Consider the following 19,581-nt stretch of genomic DNA (forward strand, 5'->3'; position numbering starts at 1 on the left):
GGTACACAAAGGAATACTGGAGAAAAAGATACCTCATGAATAGCCTACAAACATCAGCTACACATGGTGGCACATCGTACAGTTGCACAACTGTACTAAGCTCCAAGCTGTAACTTCCAGCTTGGAGCTTAGGAACCGTCAAAAGAAAGAAACAAGCAAGCCCATCCCGTTCATGCTTCATGTAACCAGCATAAATTGTCTTACTAATTCAACTGAATTGTTTGAAAGACAATCAGAAATCAAATAAACTAATATTTTCCTCGCCAGTCTTAAAGACCAGAGTGTTGAATGCCCTTGGGTCATATTAATCTACTAGTGATGACCTTAAATTGAAAACAAAAAGTAGACACGTGAGGATAGGCAAAAGAAGAAAGGTTCTGAGAAAAGAAGCCTACACACAAATTGAAAACTTTTTACTTTGCATCATATCTTCATTCCTTCAATCGTTTCCCATTGCAACCTTGCTTAGAGAGGTACAAAGACAAACAAAAGGTGTGTTAAGTCTTCATGGCTTTCGGCAGTTAACATGTACAAAAGGTGTGTTAAGTCTGCATTGCTTTCATGGCAGTTAACATGTACAAAAGCACAGTCAAAAGACCCACAAAACATAGTGCAAAAATGGTTACAACCGTATTCTTTTTTGGCTATGGCCAAAATCCTCCTCATTTTCCTGCATAAAATATCCCACAACATATGACATCAGCATTCGTCAGTGATTAGGTGAACATCGGAGTCTTTCCAGACAAACCCACCCATGAAAAAGAGGTCTCACCCGCGGACTTGTCCCTCATGGACAAGCAACCACCTCCGACCAATGGGTGGGTGGGACATCTGTCTGTAACGACCCTCAAACGCATACATAAGAGGCGAGACAAAAAACGTTGCAAAGTAAGAAAAGGGACATCTTACAGGCAGTTCGAACAACTTACAAGCTCAGCATCTTCAGTGGGGTCGGCCACAGTACTAGCAACCGATTCTGACCGACACTTAGCATGAACAATGGGACCCAGCACTGAGGTATCCAGGCCCTCCACAGAACCTCCAGGGGGAACATTCATGTAGACGGCTCCTCTATACATCCATTCCTCTGTGTCATCACTGTAGAAGTCTTCAAAAGGCTCTCCACATAAAGCACAAGCAATTTGGTTCTCGTCTGCAGGAACTGCCACCAACACCTCCTCCTCCTCCGATTTCTCTGCTACCTCATCAGTAAAGAAGGACGGAGACACCTCAGAGCTAGCTGCTCCCGTACCATCAAGCCACTCTTTCACACTCACAAACCACTTTCTGGACACTTTTTTTGAGGATTTTTGCCGGCGATTTCTGGATACATGCCAGTCCATGTGTTTGCTATGCTCTTCTTGGTACTTAAATCGTAGTCCACAAGTTGTACACTGCCTAGGAAAATCAGAGTATAAAGCTTTGATCACAGACTCCTGCCTATCTCGCAGCAGCTCTTGTTTGAATTCATTTGCATTAAGAACACTTGGTAATCTCCCATCAGTGAGAGCACTTGTAGCTTTGGCTGGTGGCTCCTGATTCCTCAATGCGGTCACTAATGTGGCTGACACAACGGTGGCAGATGGGGCTGCTAACCTGCTAGAAAGCTCCACTCCGCTCAGAAGTGCATTAGAAGATGGATTGAGAACAGAAACCCCCATCGACGCATAAGGAGCTACTCCAGTTGATTGAGGAGGAATAGAAGCTGACAACGGAGCAGAAATCATTCCCTGTGCCATGAGAGAAGACAAAAGAGAAGTAAGGTTGTTCCCAGCTGTTGATGGCAGCCCAGCTGGTGGTGGTGGTTGCGATATTGAACTTGCAACTTGAGAGGATGGGGGGGGTGGACCAGGGGGAAGAGGAGGCTGCACCAACCATGTAGAGGCAACAGCTGGTTGCGATGGTAAAGGAGCAAGGGTTAGAGGGCTAGATGTCAAGGTGGAAACAGTGGGAGCAGATAAACTAGATTGCCCCGTTAGATTGTTTCCCCCTGCTGAAGGAGGTGGTGGCCCACTTGGTAAGGGTGGATGGGCCTGAGAGAGCTGAGAAACGGTAGGTTCAGAAGGTGGAACAAGAGAAGAGGCCCCAGGCTCAGAAAGCATTTGTGACACTTGTGGAGATATCAAGCCAATTTGTAGAAATGCTGCCAAAAGGTTGTTGGTGCTGACATGACTTTGTGTTCCAGAAAGCAATGTAGAAGCATTATCGTTCAACACAGACCCCTTACGCGCAGGAATCTGAGGCATTGGTTGCCCTTGCGAGATTGGAACCGTTCCCACTGATGGCTGTGGTAATTGTGCTGATTTACTTGGCTGTGAAGAACTCTTCAAAAAAGGAGGTTGAAGAGGCTGGCTAGGTTGAGGAGGAGCTTCTGAAAGAGGGGGTAGATGGTGCTGCAATTGTTGAAGGGACTCTAATAAATGAATTGGGATTTGAGGCTGCACGGGCACTGTTTGAGGAGGTGTTTGATCTGGCACTTGTTCTATTGTTGTTTGCTGCAGCTGAGCAGTTAGCAATGGAGGTTGAGGGACACCTGGCTGCTGAATAAGCAAAGGAGGTCTTTGTTGTGGGTGCAAGGACATAGGCTGCTGTGATGAATGAGAATGCATATCTGGAGCCTGGTCTTGGTGCTGAACAGACTTTGAAGGAAAACCATGCCGTGGCAAGGATGACAAATTTTGTTGGTTGAGTGGTGGTGGGTTATGCACTTGAGATAAGGTAGCAGGTGACAGTGGAGATAAAGGCCTCTTGAGGTGCTGCCTCTGTTGAAAATTCAAGCCTGAAACAGGGGTGACAGGTGATAAGGACTCCAAATTCAGATTGACACCACCAAACGAAGAGCCTAAGTTAGGAAGCACAGATGAACGGCTAGCCAAGGGGGGATCTGTAGCCGCTAGCCCACTGCTGGAGTTTGGCCCAGGATTTGAGGCCTCAGAACCCTGAATCGTTGGTCCAAGCACAGAAGGTGAAGTATTCCTGTTAACTTGCAATGGTCGAAGCCTTGATTGTGAAGATGGGCTAAGCTGTTGAGTCAAAGGGCGTGGCAAGCGGCCAGCAAACGGCCGATGTCCGACCATCGGACGCCCAATTGGCCCAATTACAGGAGGCTCTACAAGAGGATCCAGGGCAAGCCTGGATCCAATGTCTTGCAAGGGAGCCCGTTCTTCTATATCCTGCAAAACGTTAGGACAGCTCTATATCAGCCAAAAGGTTGAATCATTTCTACGACCAACCTGCAAAACAAACAAAGAGCCAGATAAAAAGAAGCATACTCTTACCCTTGTGCTCTTATCTTCAGCAGATGCAGGCCGATCCATTCCTGACCAAGTCCCATGCCTAACCCAGCCAGAATGACCTGAAAGTGGCTGGTCTAAACCAAAAGGTTTTCTTGCAGTCAAAGAGCCAGGTATCAAATTCTTATCAGCACCCCCATGGAGCCAGTCATCCTTCTCCTTCCTTAAGCTCTCACCAACATCCAACAACCTTGGACTGACATCTGCCCAGCTATACTCTTCCTCTTCCAACTTTTGCCAGTCTCTGGCTTGACCTTTGTTTCTACTATCCAACTCTTGGGCATGCTGTATAAGAACAGGAGGTAACCTTGGAGCTCGCATCCCTCTGATATTGCCATATGCATCTATAAGAGCTCGAGGAGAGTGATGCTGCAGCTCGTACCCATTTCTCATTCCATATCTGAAAGTACTGCTTTCCGGTACTCTTAATGAATCCTCTTCTCTGCTGGGCAATCCCTTGTCCCATGCATTTTTCCTTTCAACAATAGTTCCTCCCTTGTCACCTCCTCTATCGAAAGAACCATAATCAAATTCCGGTAAGCTTGAAGCCAACTTGTGCACACTAATGACGTCAGCAGGTACACCATCACTTCTTTCAATCCGAGATGGAAGCTGCACAATGCAATCCTTCTCTTTTTTTGTAAGAGATCAAACACACAAATATAATTAAGATTAATTATTTACTGCTACATTCCAAACTGCATAGGTTCTCTTTGGCGCCTTCTTTTTGCATGAGAGATAATTGGGGAAGTAAATGGGATCTATGCAATCAATCCCTAATACCCTTCTTGATAGAGCAGGAAAGTGGATTAATAATGCATGAATCATGGTGGTTCAAAAAAGGTAGGTAGTAAGGGTTGCCATGAGTTCTCAAGAGACACTCTAGTTCTTCTAGTCAAGGCCAAAAGCCCTTACCTGTACTGCCACACTGGTTTTCATGCACAGAGCAGCCCTGGTGCATCCAACATTTATTTAAACTCAACGAGTTCTGATATGGACAGAAACTCGGAATGAAACCCTGGTTCTTCACACCAGTAGGCTGTAAAGCCCCTTGTCCACGAGTTGAATGCGTCTCAGACACCAAGTGTCGATTACATATATTAACCCATATGGACTGGGTGCCTAGGTGGGCTGTGTACACTGTGCTAAAGGCTCATCAGCCCCAATAAAGATATATTTAGTGTGGAGCATTTATCTGGATTTGTTGCTAGCCAGGGCCGCATGACTTGGTACCAAAACACAAGCGTGCCTGGGAAGACAAGATACCATGTTGCAAGAACACAGAGGTTGGCCATTAAGGTAAACATTTCTATGTTACATGCATGCCTTAATGAGGATGCACATGGACATATACTTCAGCTGCAGCCACCTGAAGGGCAGGGTCCAAGGGCATGTATGGGCACTGGGCAGGTATGGCAGCGCTTTGGGCGTCCAGACATGTGAGTACCAGGCATCCATGATCAGGCCCAGTGTGGACGTCACTTCATTGGATTGTGGGCCAGTCATCACATAAGATGACCTAATCTACCGTATATTGACAAAACATGATTATTTCGGCAGTGCTTCTTAATCAATAATAATTAGCAATAATCAAGTCTAGCTTCCGTAGTCACGTCACACTACTACAATTAGGTTATGCATTGTAGCAAATCTTTCAAATCATACAGTATCGATCTAAATTTGGATGTGTGTCTTCATTGTATATAATCCTGCAATCAGCATGAGCTGCATGCGGTTCCCGAGGAGGCAGTGACCCAGACATCATTGAAGACAGCAGGTCCAATGGCCATGCTATTGGAGTTTGGACCAATGTGTAATGCAGAGAGCGAGTTCGCTAGAAGATCCGTCCCGGCGGGGGTGGAACCCTAGAGAATCAATTGCACCCATGCTCCAAGTTTAGCAGAAGGGGATGTCACGTGCACATTCTCCCGAGTGTGACGTGAACATGCTTCTATCCATTGGCCACCTCAAAGGTCAAGTACATGGCCGGATTCATGTATTTGTAAGGGCCATTGTGCCAGAACATTGTAATGTTGTCCATGCTCCCAATGTGCAGCCCAATGTGGACACATTTATTACGTTATGTGTGAACACACTTAGTTGGACATAATATTAGGGTTGGTAGAGTTGGTAGCCAACTCACCAACATTAGACACTATAAATAGGAGTCTAGACCATGACCATATTCATTCATTGATCGATCAATCATCATTGAGTCATTGAGATCATGGGAGTTTTCTGAGCAAGAGGGGGATTTTTGTGTTGCTGATTGGTGGACTGTTAGGGACTGTTCGGGAAGCGAAGTAGAAAGAGGAAGGCGGGCTAAGTTGCTGGACAGCCACTTGCAGGTTTAAAGCTTTTTTTTCCCACCCACCCAACCTTTTCAGTTACATCCCCGCGATGGCAGATTTGTTAGAGCTGGCCGAGAAGCATGTGAAGATCCCAACTCTCCCCACGTTCCGAGTGGACCGTCAGTTGGACGGGAACAATTACGGCATCTGGAAGGTTATGATGGAGTCTGTGCTGGAGTCATATGACCTTGCTGATTTCATCGTTATCAGGGTTCCACGGCCGGAAGCAGAGGAAGGGGAGTTACTGTCAATGAAGAAGGACTGTGAGGCACAGGCACAGATGTGGGATCGTGTCAACGCCAGGGTCCGGTCATTTATCTTCCTCAACTGCACACCACAAGTAATCAATCACGTAAAGCATATGATGCTGGCCAGAGGCATATGGCAGCACTTGGCTTCTCTTTATAACAAGGTATCGCCCATGAAGAGGATTTCCTTGGAAGTGCAGATGCGGGTTATGAGCCCTGCAACGTCGTCGACGATGCGGGAGCACATTAACAAGCTGCAGGCCCTTCAGCAAGAAGTCCTCCAGGCTGGGAAGGAGATATCATCAGAAGATATGGCCATTACTTTGCTGTCCCGACCATCTCTACAGGCCTAGGCTCTACACCTTTGATGAGTGCCACTGCCACCGAGGTAATAGACCTCATAGATAATCTCCAAGACAGGGATGTAGAAGTCATCCACCCGATAGGGGGTGCATGATCCAAAGCCCCATCGTCAACCAAGGGTGTCCAACCCATACCAACTAGACTCCTAGTTAAGAGGACATGACCATAGATGAGTTGGCAAAGAATCTACTAAACTATTTAGGCCAATAGTGGTAGGGCCAACCCTAAGTGCAACATCAAGGCTAGCCCTAGCCACCTCAAGCAGGACACCCACTGCTACCATTAAGTATCTCTATTCACCATTGTATATATTTCATGTTAGTAATACATGGTAGATTAGGTCATCTCTCTCTACTGTGTATTGAGCATGAAGAAGAAGCAATTTGTGTTGGAGAATGCACAGGCGGAAGCATAAACTGAACAAGAGAGAGAAAGTAGAGAGAGCTTGTGGATGAGATCACCTTTTATAATAGCAAATAGCTTTACAATGGCAATAGCCAGCAGAAGTGTTGAACAATGTGCAAGGGATTGGATGACTAAAGTGAGCAATGAGGAGCTACCGTATACAGTAGAGAAATGACATGGCCGACTGCCTCTAGAAACACGCCGACCAGCTCACAACTTACTACACAAGAAAAAATACATAAAATACCCATTAAATAGGGTAACCTCATAACACAGAGATGAACAATTCTAACACCCCCTCTGCAGCTCAGTGTGTGCAAGAGTCTGAAGAAGATAATTTGATGAAGATGCAACCATGGACCCTCCAGCACCGCGAATACTGGAATCATCTCGAAGAGAGCACCCGCCAACCTATTTCCTCGAAACAAAATGCCACCACGAACAACAAGGAACTTTGCTTGGCTACGAATTCCCACACAAGTGTGCAATGAACTCCATGAATAGATGATGAGCTACCGGACACACCGTGCCCATAATCCCCAACAGTGGACAGAAAACACATCACATTCCAAAAGCCTCGAACAATGAACTCGGAACAGATCCAATTCATAATTTTTGCTACACCAAAGATAACCATGTCCTGCAAGATGTCTAATGGTTGGAACTCCAAATCATGGTTTCCATGCACCAGTAAGTTAAGTTGCAATGAGTCCATAGTTGTTTCCCTACGACGCACAACACCATATTGTATAGAATACCGTACGGTATGATACCGAATGGACTCGTACGGATTTTTCAAAAAATAACTTTTTGAAAAAAAAATCAAATATATATTTTTTTCCAAAAAAAATCAAATATATTTTTTTTCAAAAAAATTTACTTTTTTGGGGGGATAATGGTCAATCTATATCAATGTCGTTTGTCGTGTCTTTGTCCTTTTTCTGAGATGAAGACTTGCCCTTGGTCTTGTCCTTCTTCTTGGACAAACAATCCTTGGACAGATGTCCTCTCTTCCCACAAGAGACGCAACGACTCTGACCTTTTTTCTGAATTGTAAAAAGTGCATGATCAAAACTGTTGAGAGACCTTCATCTTACCCTCTGAGACTAGGACGGACTCTTCCTCCAAAAGAGTAGGAAATTAAGATCATCAAAATCCAACGGAGTGGTTGTGACCTGGCACCGCAAAGTTCAAGAAACCACATCATACTCCAGGGGAAGCTTGGTGAGGATAAGTGCATCTAACTGAGCAGAGGACTGAGCAGCACCCATCGCCAATAACTAGTCATGGATAACCTTGGCCTTCATGAGGAACGACTACATAGAACTGCCTGCAGGAAATAACAAACCGTAGAGTTGCCCTTGCAAAGTAACCGCCCTCTCATCGACGAATCTCGAGCAAAGAGATCCTCGAATTCACACAATACCTGATGAGCACATGTGAGAGTTGGCACGGCCGGTGAGACCTCTTGTGTGATGGTCCTGTTGGTCATGTCCACCCGGCCACTCTCAGCTAGTTCAAGTGTGAACCCGGCTTACTCACGGGCGCTTTTTCCGTGTGGCTGGACACAAGTTTTTTCCCGTGTGAACACACTCTTGTGTGTTGGACACTTAGCCCTAGGCTTTTTAGTACTCTCATTGTACTTTCATTATATCATTAGTGAGTACCTTTTCCAGCCATACGTTTTCTCTCTATCAAGTTCACTGCACGCTAGAGCCTCTAGTCGTGTTCGTGTGCACGTCTGCTCCCAAGCCCAACATTGGTATCAGAGCAACTTAGGGCTAGGATTTCCCTGCTGCCCTGTGCTCCTCAGCGTCGGTCTACTGCTCGTTTTTCTCTCTTCACAAGTATTGCTGTTGTGCACTCGTGCCTCTCTGTTGTGCCATCGTACAAAGCTACTGAACATTCCTGCTACTCCTGTGCACCGCCAACGACTTGCATCCCCTGCCGTTGCTGTGAGCCGCCAACAACCTGCACCTCCTGTCCTTCACAGTCGACTGAAGCTGTGCGCTGCCAACATTTGTTGTGTGTCGACTGAAGCTGCCGTGTTCTCCTCGAAATCTGTGCCAACTGTATCCATTATTTTATCATTTCTAAATTCTTTCAAAAATTCAGAAATTGCTAAAAAAAAATAGCAAATTGGCTGCATTAACTTTGGGGCTTTTCACCATTGAGCTTGATATTGCAACATTGGCATACATTGGCATTGATTTCATCGGATCTGGTGCGTAATTGCACTAGAAATTTGGGGATTTTGCAGTAATTGACACTATTTGCAAGTCTATTATAGACATTTGCAGGCACTTTCGATATTACAAGTACATTCCCTTAGCATTGGGACATTTCCCCCAATTTTTTGGATGTTACAGCATTGATACAGGTGATAAAGACAAGTTTGGGGCATTTCCCCCAATTTTCAGGTGTCTCAGCATTGGATTGCTTTGCAGATTTTTTTTTGCTCTCCAATTGATGTGGTTTATGCCTATGTATTAAGCAAAGATAGTGGTACACTTGGGTCATATTGCAGTTCCCGCCTTGATTCAGTTGTACTACCTGTTTGTACGCGTTTGAGACAGCCATTCCTAGGAATACTAGTGATTTGTTTGGCATGTTGTCCGTTGAGGATAAGTTGGATGGCACCAACTATCCTATGTGGGCATATATGATGAAACATGTACTAGTCACAAAGAATTTATGGGTCTATGTATCAAGGGCTGATGTCAGGCCTATTGCTCCTGCACGAGCAGCAAGTACTTCAGGCACTATTGGTGCAGGTGATGATGTATCTTCAGGTGGTGCTACATCTTCTGCACCATTGTCACCTACTCCAGAACAGCTAAGATCGGATGCCAAGGATGCTCAGGCACATGCTTTGATTGCCCTTTCATGCAAAAGGCAGGTTATACCGCACATTCGTTCATGCACTTCTGCTAAGGGTGCATGGGATGTACAGTGTACTTGCTTCTTTGTCTCAAGTTCGCAATGAGACTCGTGTTGCCATCTTCGCAAGAGGATTGAGTCTAAGCATATGGATGAGGGTATTCAATGGACAAGTTCCTTACCCACATCAAGGATTTGCGAGAGCAGCTTATCAACATTGATGAGATCATTCCAGATAGTTCACTTGTGTCTACAGTGCTTCAAGGTTTGCCAGAATCCTATCAGAGTTTTGCTAGTACTCTTCGTCTACTCATAAAGGGTAATCCAAACTTGTATACCTTTGATGAGTTGGTGGCTCTCTTATTGCAGGAAGAGCAGTCTCGTTCTAACAAGACTACTATGCTTTCTGCTGATCAGGCATTTGGTGCCTTTGATCGAAACAAGAGTAAATATGGGCTTCATCTAGTGCTAAGCCTAAGGGCAAACCACCTGCCCATTCAAATTCTACCTCGTCTAAAGAAGAAGAAGAAGAGATGTAACTATTGCAGGAAACCTAGCCATCTCATTGAAGAATGCAAGAAGCGCATTGAGAGTGAAAAGAAAAAGAAGCAACAAGGTTTGGCTGCTACAGTGGACACTAAAGAAGAGGCTAACTTTGCTCATGAGGGCTATGCATTGGTAGTTACATGCAGTTTGCCTGCTTCTTGTATGTCTATCTCAACTGGAGATTGGTACTTTGATAGTGGTGCTTCTAAGCACATCACTTCTTGCAGGGATCTATGTCATGTGCAAGCATTTGCCATGGACCTTTCTCTAGAGCTAGTCCAGAAGGGGCAGCCAGAAAAAGAGAAGTAGAACCAGAAGATGGAGCATAAGGTGTTGATGTGGCAAGTTTGGACTTGGAGGAGGACCAAGGTGCTGTCGGCTGATTACAGGAGCTGTCGGCTGTACCAAAGAGCAAGGCGGCTGAAGGCGCATCATGACAAGGCAAGAAAACCAGACAGCGCAGCTTTTAGGGATTATATATCCAGTCGGCTGGCCGACTGCTGGTCGGCCAAGACTCCTATGGTCCAAGAGCCTATATAAAGGCCCATGTGCTCATTGATAGAATCATTCATTCCTCTAGGGAATGGGTCCTTAGAGTAGGACAGATTTTGGTGTTTACCACCTTTTATGCAAGGCAGCCTATGGCTGTAGATTAGGTATCTTTTTGTACCATATGAATATACTGAATTTCCAGCATATCTCTCTCTCTCTCTCTCGACTCTCCCTTCTGTCTCCGTTTTTGCATCAGCATGTTCTCAGTGGTGTTTAGGGCTGAAAGAAGACCATAGTTACCACGGAACGGGAACGTTCCGGGAACGTCGGATGCTGGAACAGGAGCGGGAACGGGAACGGGAACGGGAACGGGAGCGGATCGGGAACGTCGCGGAACGCCACGTCATATGACATGTCGGCATTTAGGACTAAAATGACAAAACATTTAAAATATCCAAGATTAAACTTTAAAGTCTTAAACATTAAAAATTTGAAGAGTCCAAACTCCAAATAGAAACTGAAAAGAAAGTACATCGCATGACAAGTACAAAACTAGCCTCAAGGGCCAAGGTAACTGGTGAGTCAAAGACTAGTCATCAGCAAGTGGGATCTCATCCTCCTGTCCAGGCTGTCCCTCAATCTCCTCATCCTCATGCTGCTCCACATCATCCTCTCCCTCTGGCTGATCCTCACCATCATTGTCATCAAGATCAAGGCAAAATCCAATAAATGGCTCTGGAGTACACTCAGCCCTGAACTTGTTAAGCAAACGCAAGTTTGCATTAACAAATACAAGGTCATTTGCCTTCTGGACACCAAGCCTGTTCCTCTTCTTGCTTGCAATGTTCCCAAAACTGCTCCATAAGCGCTCACATGGCGAGGAGCTAGCACCCTGGCTAAGCACTCGAATGGCCAATCTTTGCAACAATGGTGTATCTGCCCCATAATCCTCCCACCACCGTGCACTGGATATCTTGAACCTATCATTCTGTGCATCCTGCAAAGCGAAGAGGCCTCTCTTTTGTCGATAGAAGGAAAGGTCTTCACGAACCCTCCTCCTATCATCTGCACTAGGTACAAGCTTCCTCAAGATATCCTCCCAACCCTGCACAACCTCTGCATCTGTCTCTTGTCCTTTGCCTTGAAATTCTGGATCCACCACAAATGCAGCAGCCTCTAATGCAGAGTGATACTCTGTCCACCTGCCTGTCGCAAGACGAGATAGCTCCTGTCTCCTACCCCCATCCAAAGTCTGTAGAGATAGGATTCTCTCAATCATCCTGTCCATCCCCTCATACACCTTGCCAATGCAAGGCTCATCTCCATCAAGAAGCCTCAACATAAGAATGATTGGCCGCACAACCTGCAACAATACCTCAACAGTGTCCCAAAAAGTGTCATCAAGAACAATGGACCTGCATCGAATACCTGCCACTCAGGTGCGCTCTCGCCATGCATCCCACTCCTCACAAACTACAAGCTACCTCAAATGATTCTTCACTTCAAAAAGACGCTTTAGCATAAGGAAATTATATGCAAAGCGTGTATCTGAATACTTTAAGAGATCCTTTGGGGATCTCTGTCGATATACACCCAAAATGTAGTGGTGGCGAGTGATAAATGAAACAATGTGATTGCCCATTTCAATAGAAGGCTCCACCCACTGCATCTTACAAATATCTTTGAGGAGATTGTTGAGTCCATGTGACATGCAAGGAGTGAAGCAAATATGTGGGTACCTATCCTCAATGATCCTCCCTGCTGCCCTGTTTGAGTTCTCTCCATCAGAAACAAACTGGATGACATTATTGGGACCCACGTACTCAATGGCTTCACTCCAAATATTTGCCAATCTCTCTGCAGTTTTGCCCGCCTCTGAATTGTCAATAGCTTTAATAAAAAAGCTACATCCTCTGGAGTAGGCAAGGATACCCTGAATGGAGCGGCTCCTGGTGTCACTCCAACCATCACCCATGATAGTGACGCCACATCTATGCCATACATCCTGAATGGGTCCCAAGGCATCCTCTATGGCCGTCCTCTCTGTGGCTAGAAGTGTAGTGCGCAATGCCTCGGATGAAGGTGGAGCATAGCCAGGTCCGAAAGAAGCAATCTCCTTCACCATATCTGCAAAGTATGGGTTGCGGGCCTTTACCAAAGGAACATCTGCAGCATAAAAAAACCGTGCCACTGATGCATCTACTTGTGCCCTCCTCCCAGGGTGCCATGATGCCACAAGACTAGCCTGCACTGGACCTCGTGAAGCCTGGGTCTGGGAAGCATTTGTTCCATGTGCGGATGGCTGTGGAGCAGCCCCAAATAATGGGATAGATGCACTCGCTGAAGATGCCACGCCTGCAGGTGTAGCTGATGATGATGTACCTTGAGGATCAAGAACAGAGGGCCGACTCCTTGCTGCATCAAGTCTATCTGCAGATAGACTTGATGCAAGTGCCTGCTGCATCAAGTCTATCTGCAAGTGCCTGCAATCGTATGATATCTGCTCCTGACACTGTAGGGCAAACAGAAATGCCTTTGCCTCTAACCCCCAACAAATGGGCTCGCACACGATCCGTGCCTCCAGTCTTAATGGATCCACAAAAGTGGCACTTCCACTTGCGTGACCCTCCTCCTCTTGCACTATCATATCTAGACACAAGATCCACCTCATTCCACCAAGGGGATCTGTTTTCTGCATCTATGCCACGAGGAGGTGCCATTGAAATTGATAAATGGCTGAAAATTAAAAAAACATGCAAAATGCCCTTGCATGAGACATAAGTAAAGTGTCCACAAAGTGAAAAAAAACGCAGCAAACTAGAATCTCCAAAATCCAATGTTCATTGCGTAAATTTTAAATCTTACCTGCTGAGTGCTCAAGACTCGAGTCACGAGTGCCACCCGAGCAAAAGAAGGGGCCAACTTGCCAAGGCCCAAGAGCCTAGAGGAGGGGCCAAGAGGAGGTAGGGAGAGTGTGCACTGTGGGGCAGCCAAGGCTCAAGGTAGGGAGAGTGTGGGGCAGCCAAGAGGAAGGGTGGGATAGTAGGTGGAATGGAGAGTGTGGGGCAGCCAAGGGGGCAGCCAAGGGGGCAGCGTGGAGTGGTAGGGAGAGCACACAAGCAGCAGGCGCAGCCAACGAAGCAGGCGCAGAAGCGAAAAAGAGCCGTACGCTGGAAAAAAACGGCCGCCGGCGACTTAGCGAAAGTACACTTTTCCGGAACGCCCGGAACGTGCGTTCCGCCCTAGCGTTCCAGCGTTCCGACACGCGTTCCGCCACGTTCCCCGGCAAGTGCTCCGTTCCGGCTCCTGTTTCCACGTTCCGGGCACGCCTTGCGCTTCGGAGCGGCGTTCCGGCGTTCCGGGAAGGCGGAACGCCGTTCCGCAGTAACTATGAAGAAGACCCCCAGAGCTTCCGCGTGTTAAAATCTATTTGCCACTTTGTAGGATTCACCTCCAGGTGGCATAGTTATGTGTGCCAATGATGCCTCGTACTCCATTTAAAGGCATTGGCAATGTGGAGCTAACAGCATGTAATAGGGACAGTTTTACTCTTAGTGACACTTTATATGTACCAGGTATTAAGAAGAATCTCATTTCTGTTTCAGCCCTTGCATTATCTCGGTTTAAGGTTCAGTTTTCTGACCATTGTTGCTCAGTGTATGACAGAAGAGATTCAACTTCTCTTATGCTTTTTGGGACATTATGCAGTGGCTTGTATAAGCTTCATATGTATGACAGGAGTACTCGTTCTCATGATGCTATGGTTGCATCCACCTCCCGTGCGTTGAGTGACACTGAGTTATGGCATGCTCGGTTTGGTCACTTGAATTTCCCATCTCTTGTCCGCTTGCAAAAGCAAGGTATGGTGCATGAGCTTCCTCCTATGCAAGTTCCATTCAAGCATGTATGTGAGGGATGCATTCTTGGAAAGATGCACAAGAATTCATTTCCTAAAGATGGTACTATGAGGATTGTCCGTCCATTAGAGCTCATTCATAGTGATCTTTGTGGTCCCATGAGGGCTCCATCTTTTGGAGGACACTTGTACTTCATCACGTTCATTGATGACTACACTCGGTTTTGTTGGGTGTATGGTTTGAAAGTGAAGTCAAATGCTTTTGCAGCTTTCAAAGACTTCCGTCCCATGGCTGAAATACATGGTATTTCCCATCAATGTACTACCCCCTATACTCCTCAACAAAATGGAGTTGCAGAGAGACGTAGTCGTACACTTATGGAGATGGCACGTTGCATGCTCAAGAGCAAGGATCTGCCCAGTAAGTTTTGGCTTAAGCCGGTGCCAATGGTAGAGAATATGGGCACTGAAGTCGGGCCAGGCATCAAGGCAGCTCCTTGGTGATCTACATCGACATACCATTGTTTTCTAAATGCTGAATTTCATATGCATTGGCATGGAGGATTTGGCAATGGATGCCCGTGAAGCTATGTATTGAATTTCTCCAATAGTAATACAATTTACTCAAGGGAGGGGTCGGCCGTTCCGGCTCATTGTGTGTCTCTTGTCAATTCAGCAACTTACTTCTTGTATATGAGCAAGTGTCCTTCAAATCTTAGAGTATTTAAGTGTATTGATTAGCATTGTGTTCAACCAAGTAACATTGGTATCAGAGCATACGGTTCTCTTTCACTTCTATCGTGAGAGACGATCACTGTGAACACTAGCTATCTCTACACTTAGAACATTATGGACAGCCATACAATGAATGTTGGAGATGCTAATACAAGAGACAGGGACAATGAAATGCATGCCTCCAATGCTTTACAGGATGAGCAAACTCATGTGGTGCACAATAGGGAACATGAATATGTGGGACAGCCGTCCCATGGCAAAGAGAAGATACAAGAAGAAGAGTCCATAGTCTTGAGGGCTGAACTTACTCGTATGCAGGCTCTTCTCCATGCACAACAAGAAGAATTGAATCTCTATCGCCGCGAGGATCCATTGGTACATGATCGTTTGAAGACCAAGAAAGCTGAATCTTATATGGATCATGCAATGGCAATGATTGCTCAAGAGTTGCACATGCAACCGAGGAATGCAGCACGTGCATACTTGGCTCGTACCGAGGATGCCTATGCATAAAAGGCAACCATCCCACATGTCGTGGAATCCCCACTAGTGCCCGAACAAGAACTTATGTCTAAGAGGATAAATCTCCATGCTATGGGAGAGGAACAATCAGTGACTTCACGCCATGCAGGAATACCTTATGTAGCCCGTGAAGGATACAATGTTTATGGCAGTGGTCAAAATGTATGTCAAATGCCATTGCCGGCTGAAAATGTACATGCACAACACATGCAACATGGGCTGCAATTTTCTGTTGGTGCAGGTATTTGGCGTATCTCTCATGCCACTCATGCCTTCGAGTGTGCTCGTGAGAGAGAAGTTATGGCTGAAAATGTATCAATGCATGTTGAGGGGCCAACCATGCCTCATGCTTACAGGACACATGTATCTATGCCTTATGCATCACCTTTTGGTCCAAAAATGATGCCAATTACAGGGGCTGTCCCAATGGACAAACATGGGGGAAAACATGTTGAGATGCACACACATGCATCAAAGTCTCGTGACTTCAAAGCCGCAGACAAATCTGTGAAGTTTGAAACATATCATGGGGACTTTGATGCATCCAAGGCACTTGCTTTTATTGCCCAGTTTGATATTGCTTTCAGTGATGAGGATTTCACTCAGAAATCCATGATCCGGCATGTAAGCATGTTCATGAAAGGCACTGCTACCCATTGGTGGCTCACGGAGAAGCTCTCACCGAATCCTGTTAGATCATGGGAAGAGTTCAAGGAGAGGTTCTATGCTCAATTCTTGCCTCCCAATGTATTGAATGAGATAACAATGAAGTGGGATTAGGTAAAGCAAAATGAGGGGGAATCGGTAAATGCATGTGTACAAAAGTTTTGGAAAGTGCTCTTGGAGGTGTCTCCATTTATGCATGTCGCCGAGGCGGAAAGGAAGAGAAGGTTTCAATCGAGATTGCAACCCGTGTACAAAGCGGGATTACAAATGTATCCTGGTCATACCTTACACCAATTAATCGCAGCCGCCGCCGCCACCGCCACCGAGCAATTGGAACTCAAATTGAGTCAATCCAATAAGGCTAAACCCTTATTTCAAGGCAAAGAGAGGGCTGTCCAAAACCTGCAAAATGATGGACAGCCACCTAAAAGGGACCAAAACCAAGCCAAATCAGGTCCAAAAGCTGAAAATAAGTTTGCTAAAAAGCGCCCTTATAAGCAAGCAAACTTTGGTCTTAATGCTGAGAAGAAGGAGCAATATATGCGTGAAGGCAAATGCTTTACTTGTGGCAGCACTGAGCACATGGCAAGAGCATGCCCAAATAAGAAGAACAAAGCTGAAAATGCTAATGTACCGAAGCCTAATGTGCATATGGTTCCGGATGTGCAGGGCAACACTTCACATGATAGCAAAGATAGGGTTGTATGTAAAGCTTGGGGACAGCTCAAAGATCAGCCCGCTTTGTTCATGTTTGATGATTGTGCATCTGATCCACTCAGATGGCAGCTGCTTTGGGTATTGAAGTGGAGGACATGGGTCCTCAAATTGAAGCAGGGGCTGCCTTTGTTGGTAGAGAAGTGCAGGTCATGCCTATTTTTGGCAAGTTGCGCATACACATTCAAGGCTATGTGGATCATGAGGATTTTCTTGTGGCGTCTTTGAATGGCTGTGATGTATTGCTTGGAAAGCCTTGGCATACACGTATTGATCCGTGCAAGGCTTACAAGACTAACAGGATCACCTTCATGCATAAAGGCCGAGAACATGTAATTGATGCTGGTGAAGAGGGTGATACCATTCCCCTTGTATCTCATGTACAAATTAAGAAAGTAATGAAAAAGAGTATTTTTGCGTACTTGATTTTTGTACGAGATCATGTTGAGAAAAATAATGTACATGTAAACACTCTTTGTAATGATAGGCTGAAATTCTTGCAAGAGCATAATGATTGTTTTGCTGATGAGTTACCAAATGAGTTACCACCTGTACGACCGGAAGATCATCGCATTGATCTTGTGCCGGGTAGCTCACCACCTAATAGGCCAGCCTATCGTTAAGTGCATCCCAGGAGATCATGAAGCAGGTGAATGAGCTTCTTGAGAAGGGTTTGGTTCAGCCAAGCTCTTCCCCATATTGTTCACCCTCTTGGTTCAAAAGAAGGATGGATCCTTTCGTATGTGTGTGGATTATAGAGCTTTGAATAAGCTTACCATCAAGAATCGGTTTCCGATTCCACGCATAGACGACATCCTTGACAAGTTGGATGGATCGGCATGCTTTAGCCGAATTGATCTCAAGAGTGGATATCATCAAGTGCGTGTAGTGCCTCAGGATGTACACAAAACTGCTTTCAGGACAGCATTTGGGCTTTATGAGTATCTTGTTATGCCTTTTGGTCTTACAAATGCCCCGGCTACATTCAATAGAATGATAGATCGCATATTCCGTGGGTACAGGAAATTTACAGGTGTCTTCTTTGATGACATCCTAGTCTTCTCGAAGACCGAAGAAGAGCATAAAGCTCATTTGGCTATTGTTTTTGAAGAGCTCCATAAGCATAAACTCTTCATAAATGCAAAGAAGAGTGAATTCTTCTTGTCAGAGATACATTATCTTGGGCATATTGTGTCCAAAGATGGAGTACGAATGGATCCTGCAAAGATTGATGCAATTCGGAATTGGCCCGAATTGAGTTCGTTGCATGAGATCCGTAGTTTTCTTGGATTATGCTCTTACTACCACAGGTTCATTCGGCACTTTGCATGGATTGCTTCTCCTTTGCATGATTTGACAAAGAAGAAGGCCGTGTTCAAATGGGCTAATGTAGAGAGAGATGCATTCCTCAAATTGAAAGATGCAACTACTCATGGTCCAGTGTTGATCGTTCCGGATTTGCAAAAGCCTTTTTGTGTGGAATGTGCTGCATCTGGAAATTGCATAGGAGCTGTCCTTAATCAAGAGGGACATGCCGTGGCTTATGAGAGTCGTAGATTGCATGATGCAAAGCTATCTCTTGGCATTTATGAGAAAGAGCTCTTGGCTGTAATTCATGCACTTACTATATGGAAACATTACCTTCTTGGGGCTGATTTCACTGTGAAGACAGATCACCAGAGTTTGAGGTATTTTCTTACTCAAACTAAGTTATCAGAGAAGCATATGAGGATGGCCAATTTCCTCTCTATGTTTCATTTTCAGATCTTGCACACCCCGGGAAAGAAGAATGTAGTGGCCGATGCATTGTCACGAAAGCCGTAGGTAGCAGCTATCTCAGTTGCCTCTCATGGGGACTTGTCTACCATGCGTGATTTGTATCATACGGATGCTGATTTTGCCACTATTTGGGCTGATTTGATGGCTGGTCATGCACATGCCTCATATGTGATCAAAGAGGGTTATCTCATGAAAGATAATTGCCTATGTGTGGTGCCTGACATGAGGCAAAAGGTTTTGGATGAGTGCCATGCTCCTCCATATGCTGGTCATAGAGGCATAATGCCTACTACGCACATGATTGAGCGGTATTTCTTTTGGCCAGGTATGCGGAAGGACATAGAGACACATGTACGTGCATGTATCACCTGTCAAAAGGTCAAATTTGATAGGCAGGCCACGGTCAACTCTCTTTGGGTATCCGCCACCTAGTTTCCCACGCAACCATGGGAAAGTATTACAATGGATTTCATTATGGACTTGCCACGTACCCAACAGGATAATGATGCAATTTGGACAATTGTGGACAGGTTTAGCACAAGCAAGCTCATTTCTTGCCAGTCAAAAAGACCATCAAAGCTGAGCATATGGTTAAAATATATCTTGCACAAGTGTTCAAACATCATGGAATGCCGAAGTCCATTGTGGGAGATAGAGATCCCAGGACTACAAGTCTCTTTTGGCGGGTCTTATTTGATAATATGGGCACCAAATTGGACTTCTCATCAGCT

At 45.5% G+C, this 19,581-nt stretch overlaps 1 protein-coding gene across 1 annotated transcript in view; it reads right to left on the reverse strand.

The window, feature by feature from the left end:
* Positions 1–402: 402 nt before the first annotated feature.
* The window catches only part of LOC147616589 (uncharacterized), a 35,708-nt gene continuing 16,529 nt past the window's right edge, over positions 403–19,581 (reverse strand). The window contains exons 4-6 of the mRNA XM_086777659.1: positions 3,279–3,905; positions 930–3,173; positions 403–670 (exon numbers count right to left, since the gene is read on the reverse strand). Coding sequence (XP_086633785.1) covers positions 623–670; positions 930–3,173; positions 3,279–3,905 — 2,919 coding nt within the window. The 3' untranslated portion in view covers positions 403–622. The remainder of the gene's footprint in view (positions 671–929; positions 3,174–3,278; positions 3,906–19,581) is intronic.

Source organism: Cibotium barometz, chromosome 38, assembly GCF_041138505.1.
Source record: "Cibotium barometz isolate CiBa-2024 chromosome 38, ASM4113850v1, whole genome shotgun sequence".
Taxonomy (NCBI): domain Eukaryota; kingdom Viridiplantae; phylum Streptophyta; class Polypodiopsida; order Cyatheales; family Cibotiaceae; genus Cibotium; species Cibotium barometz.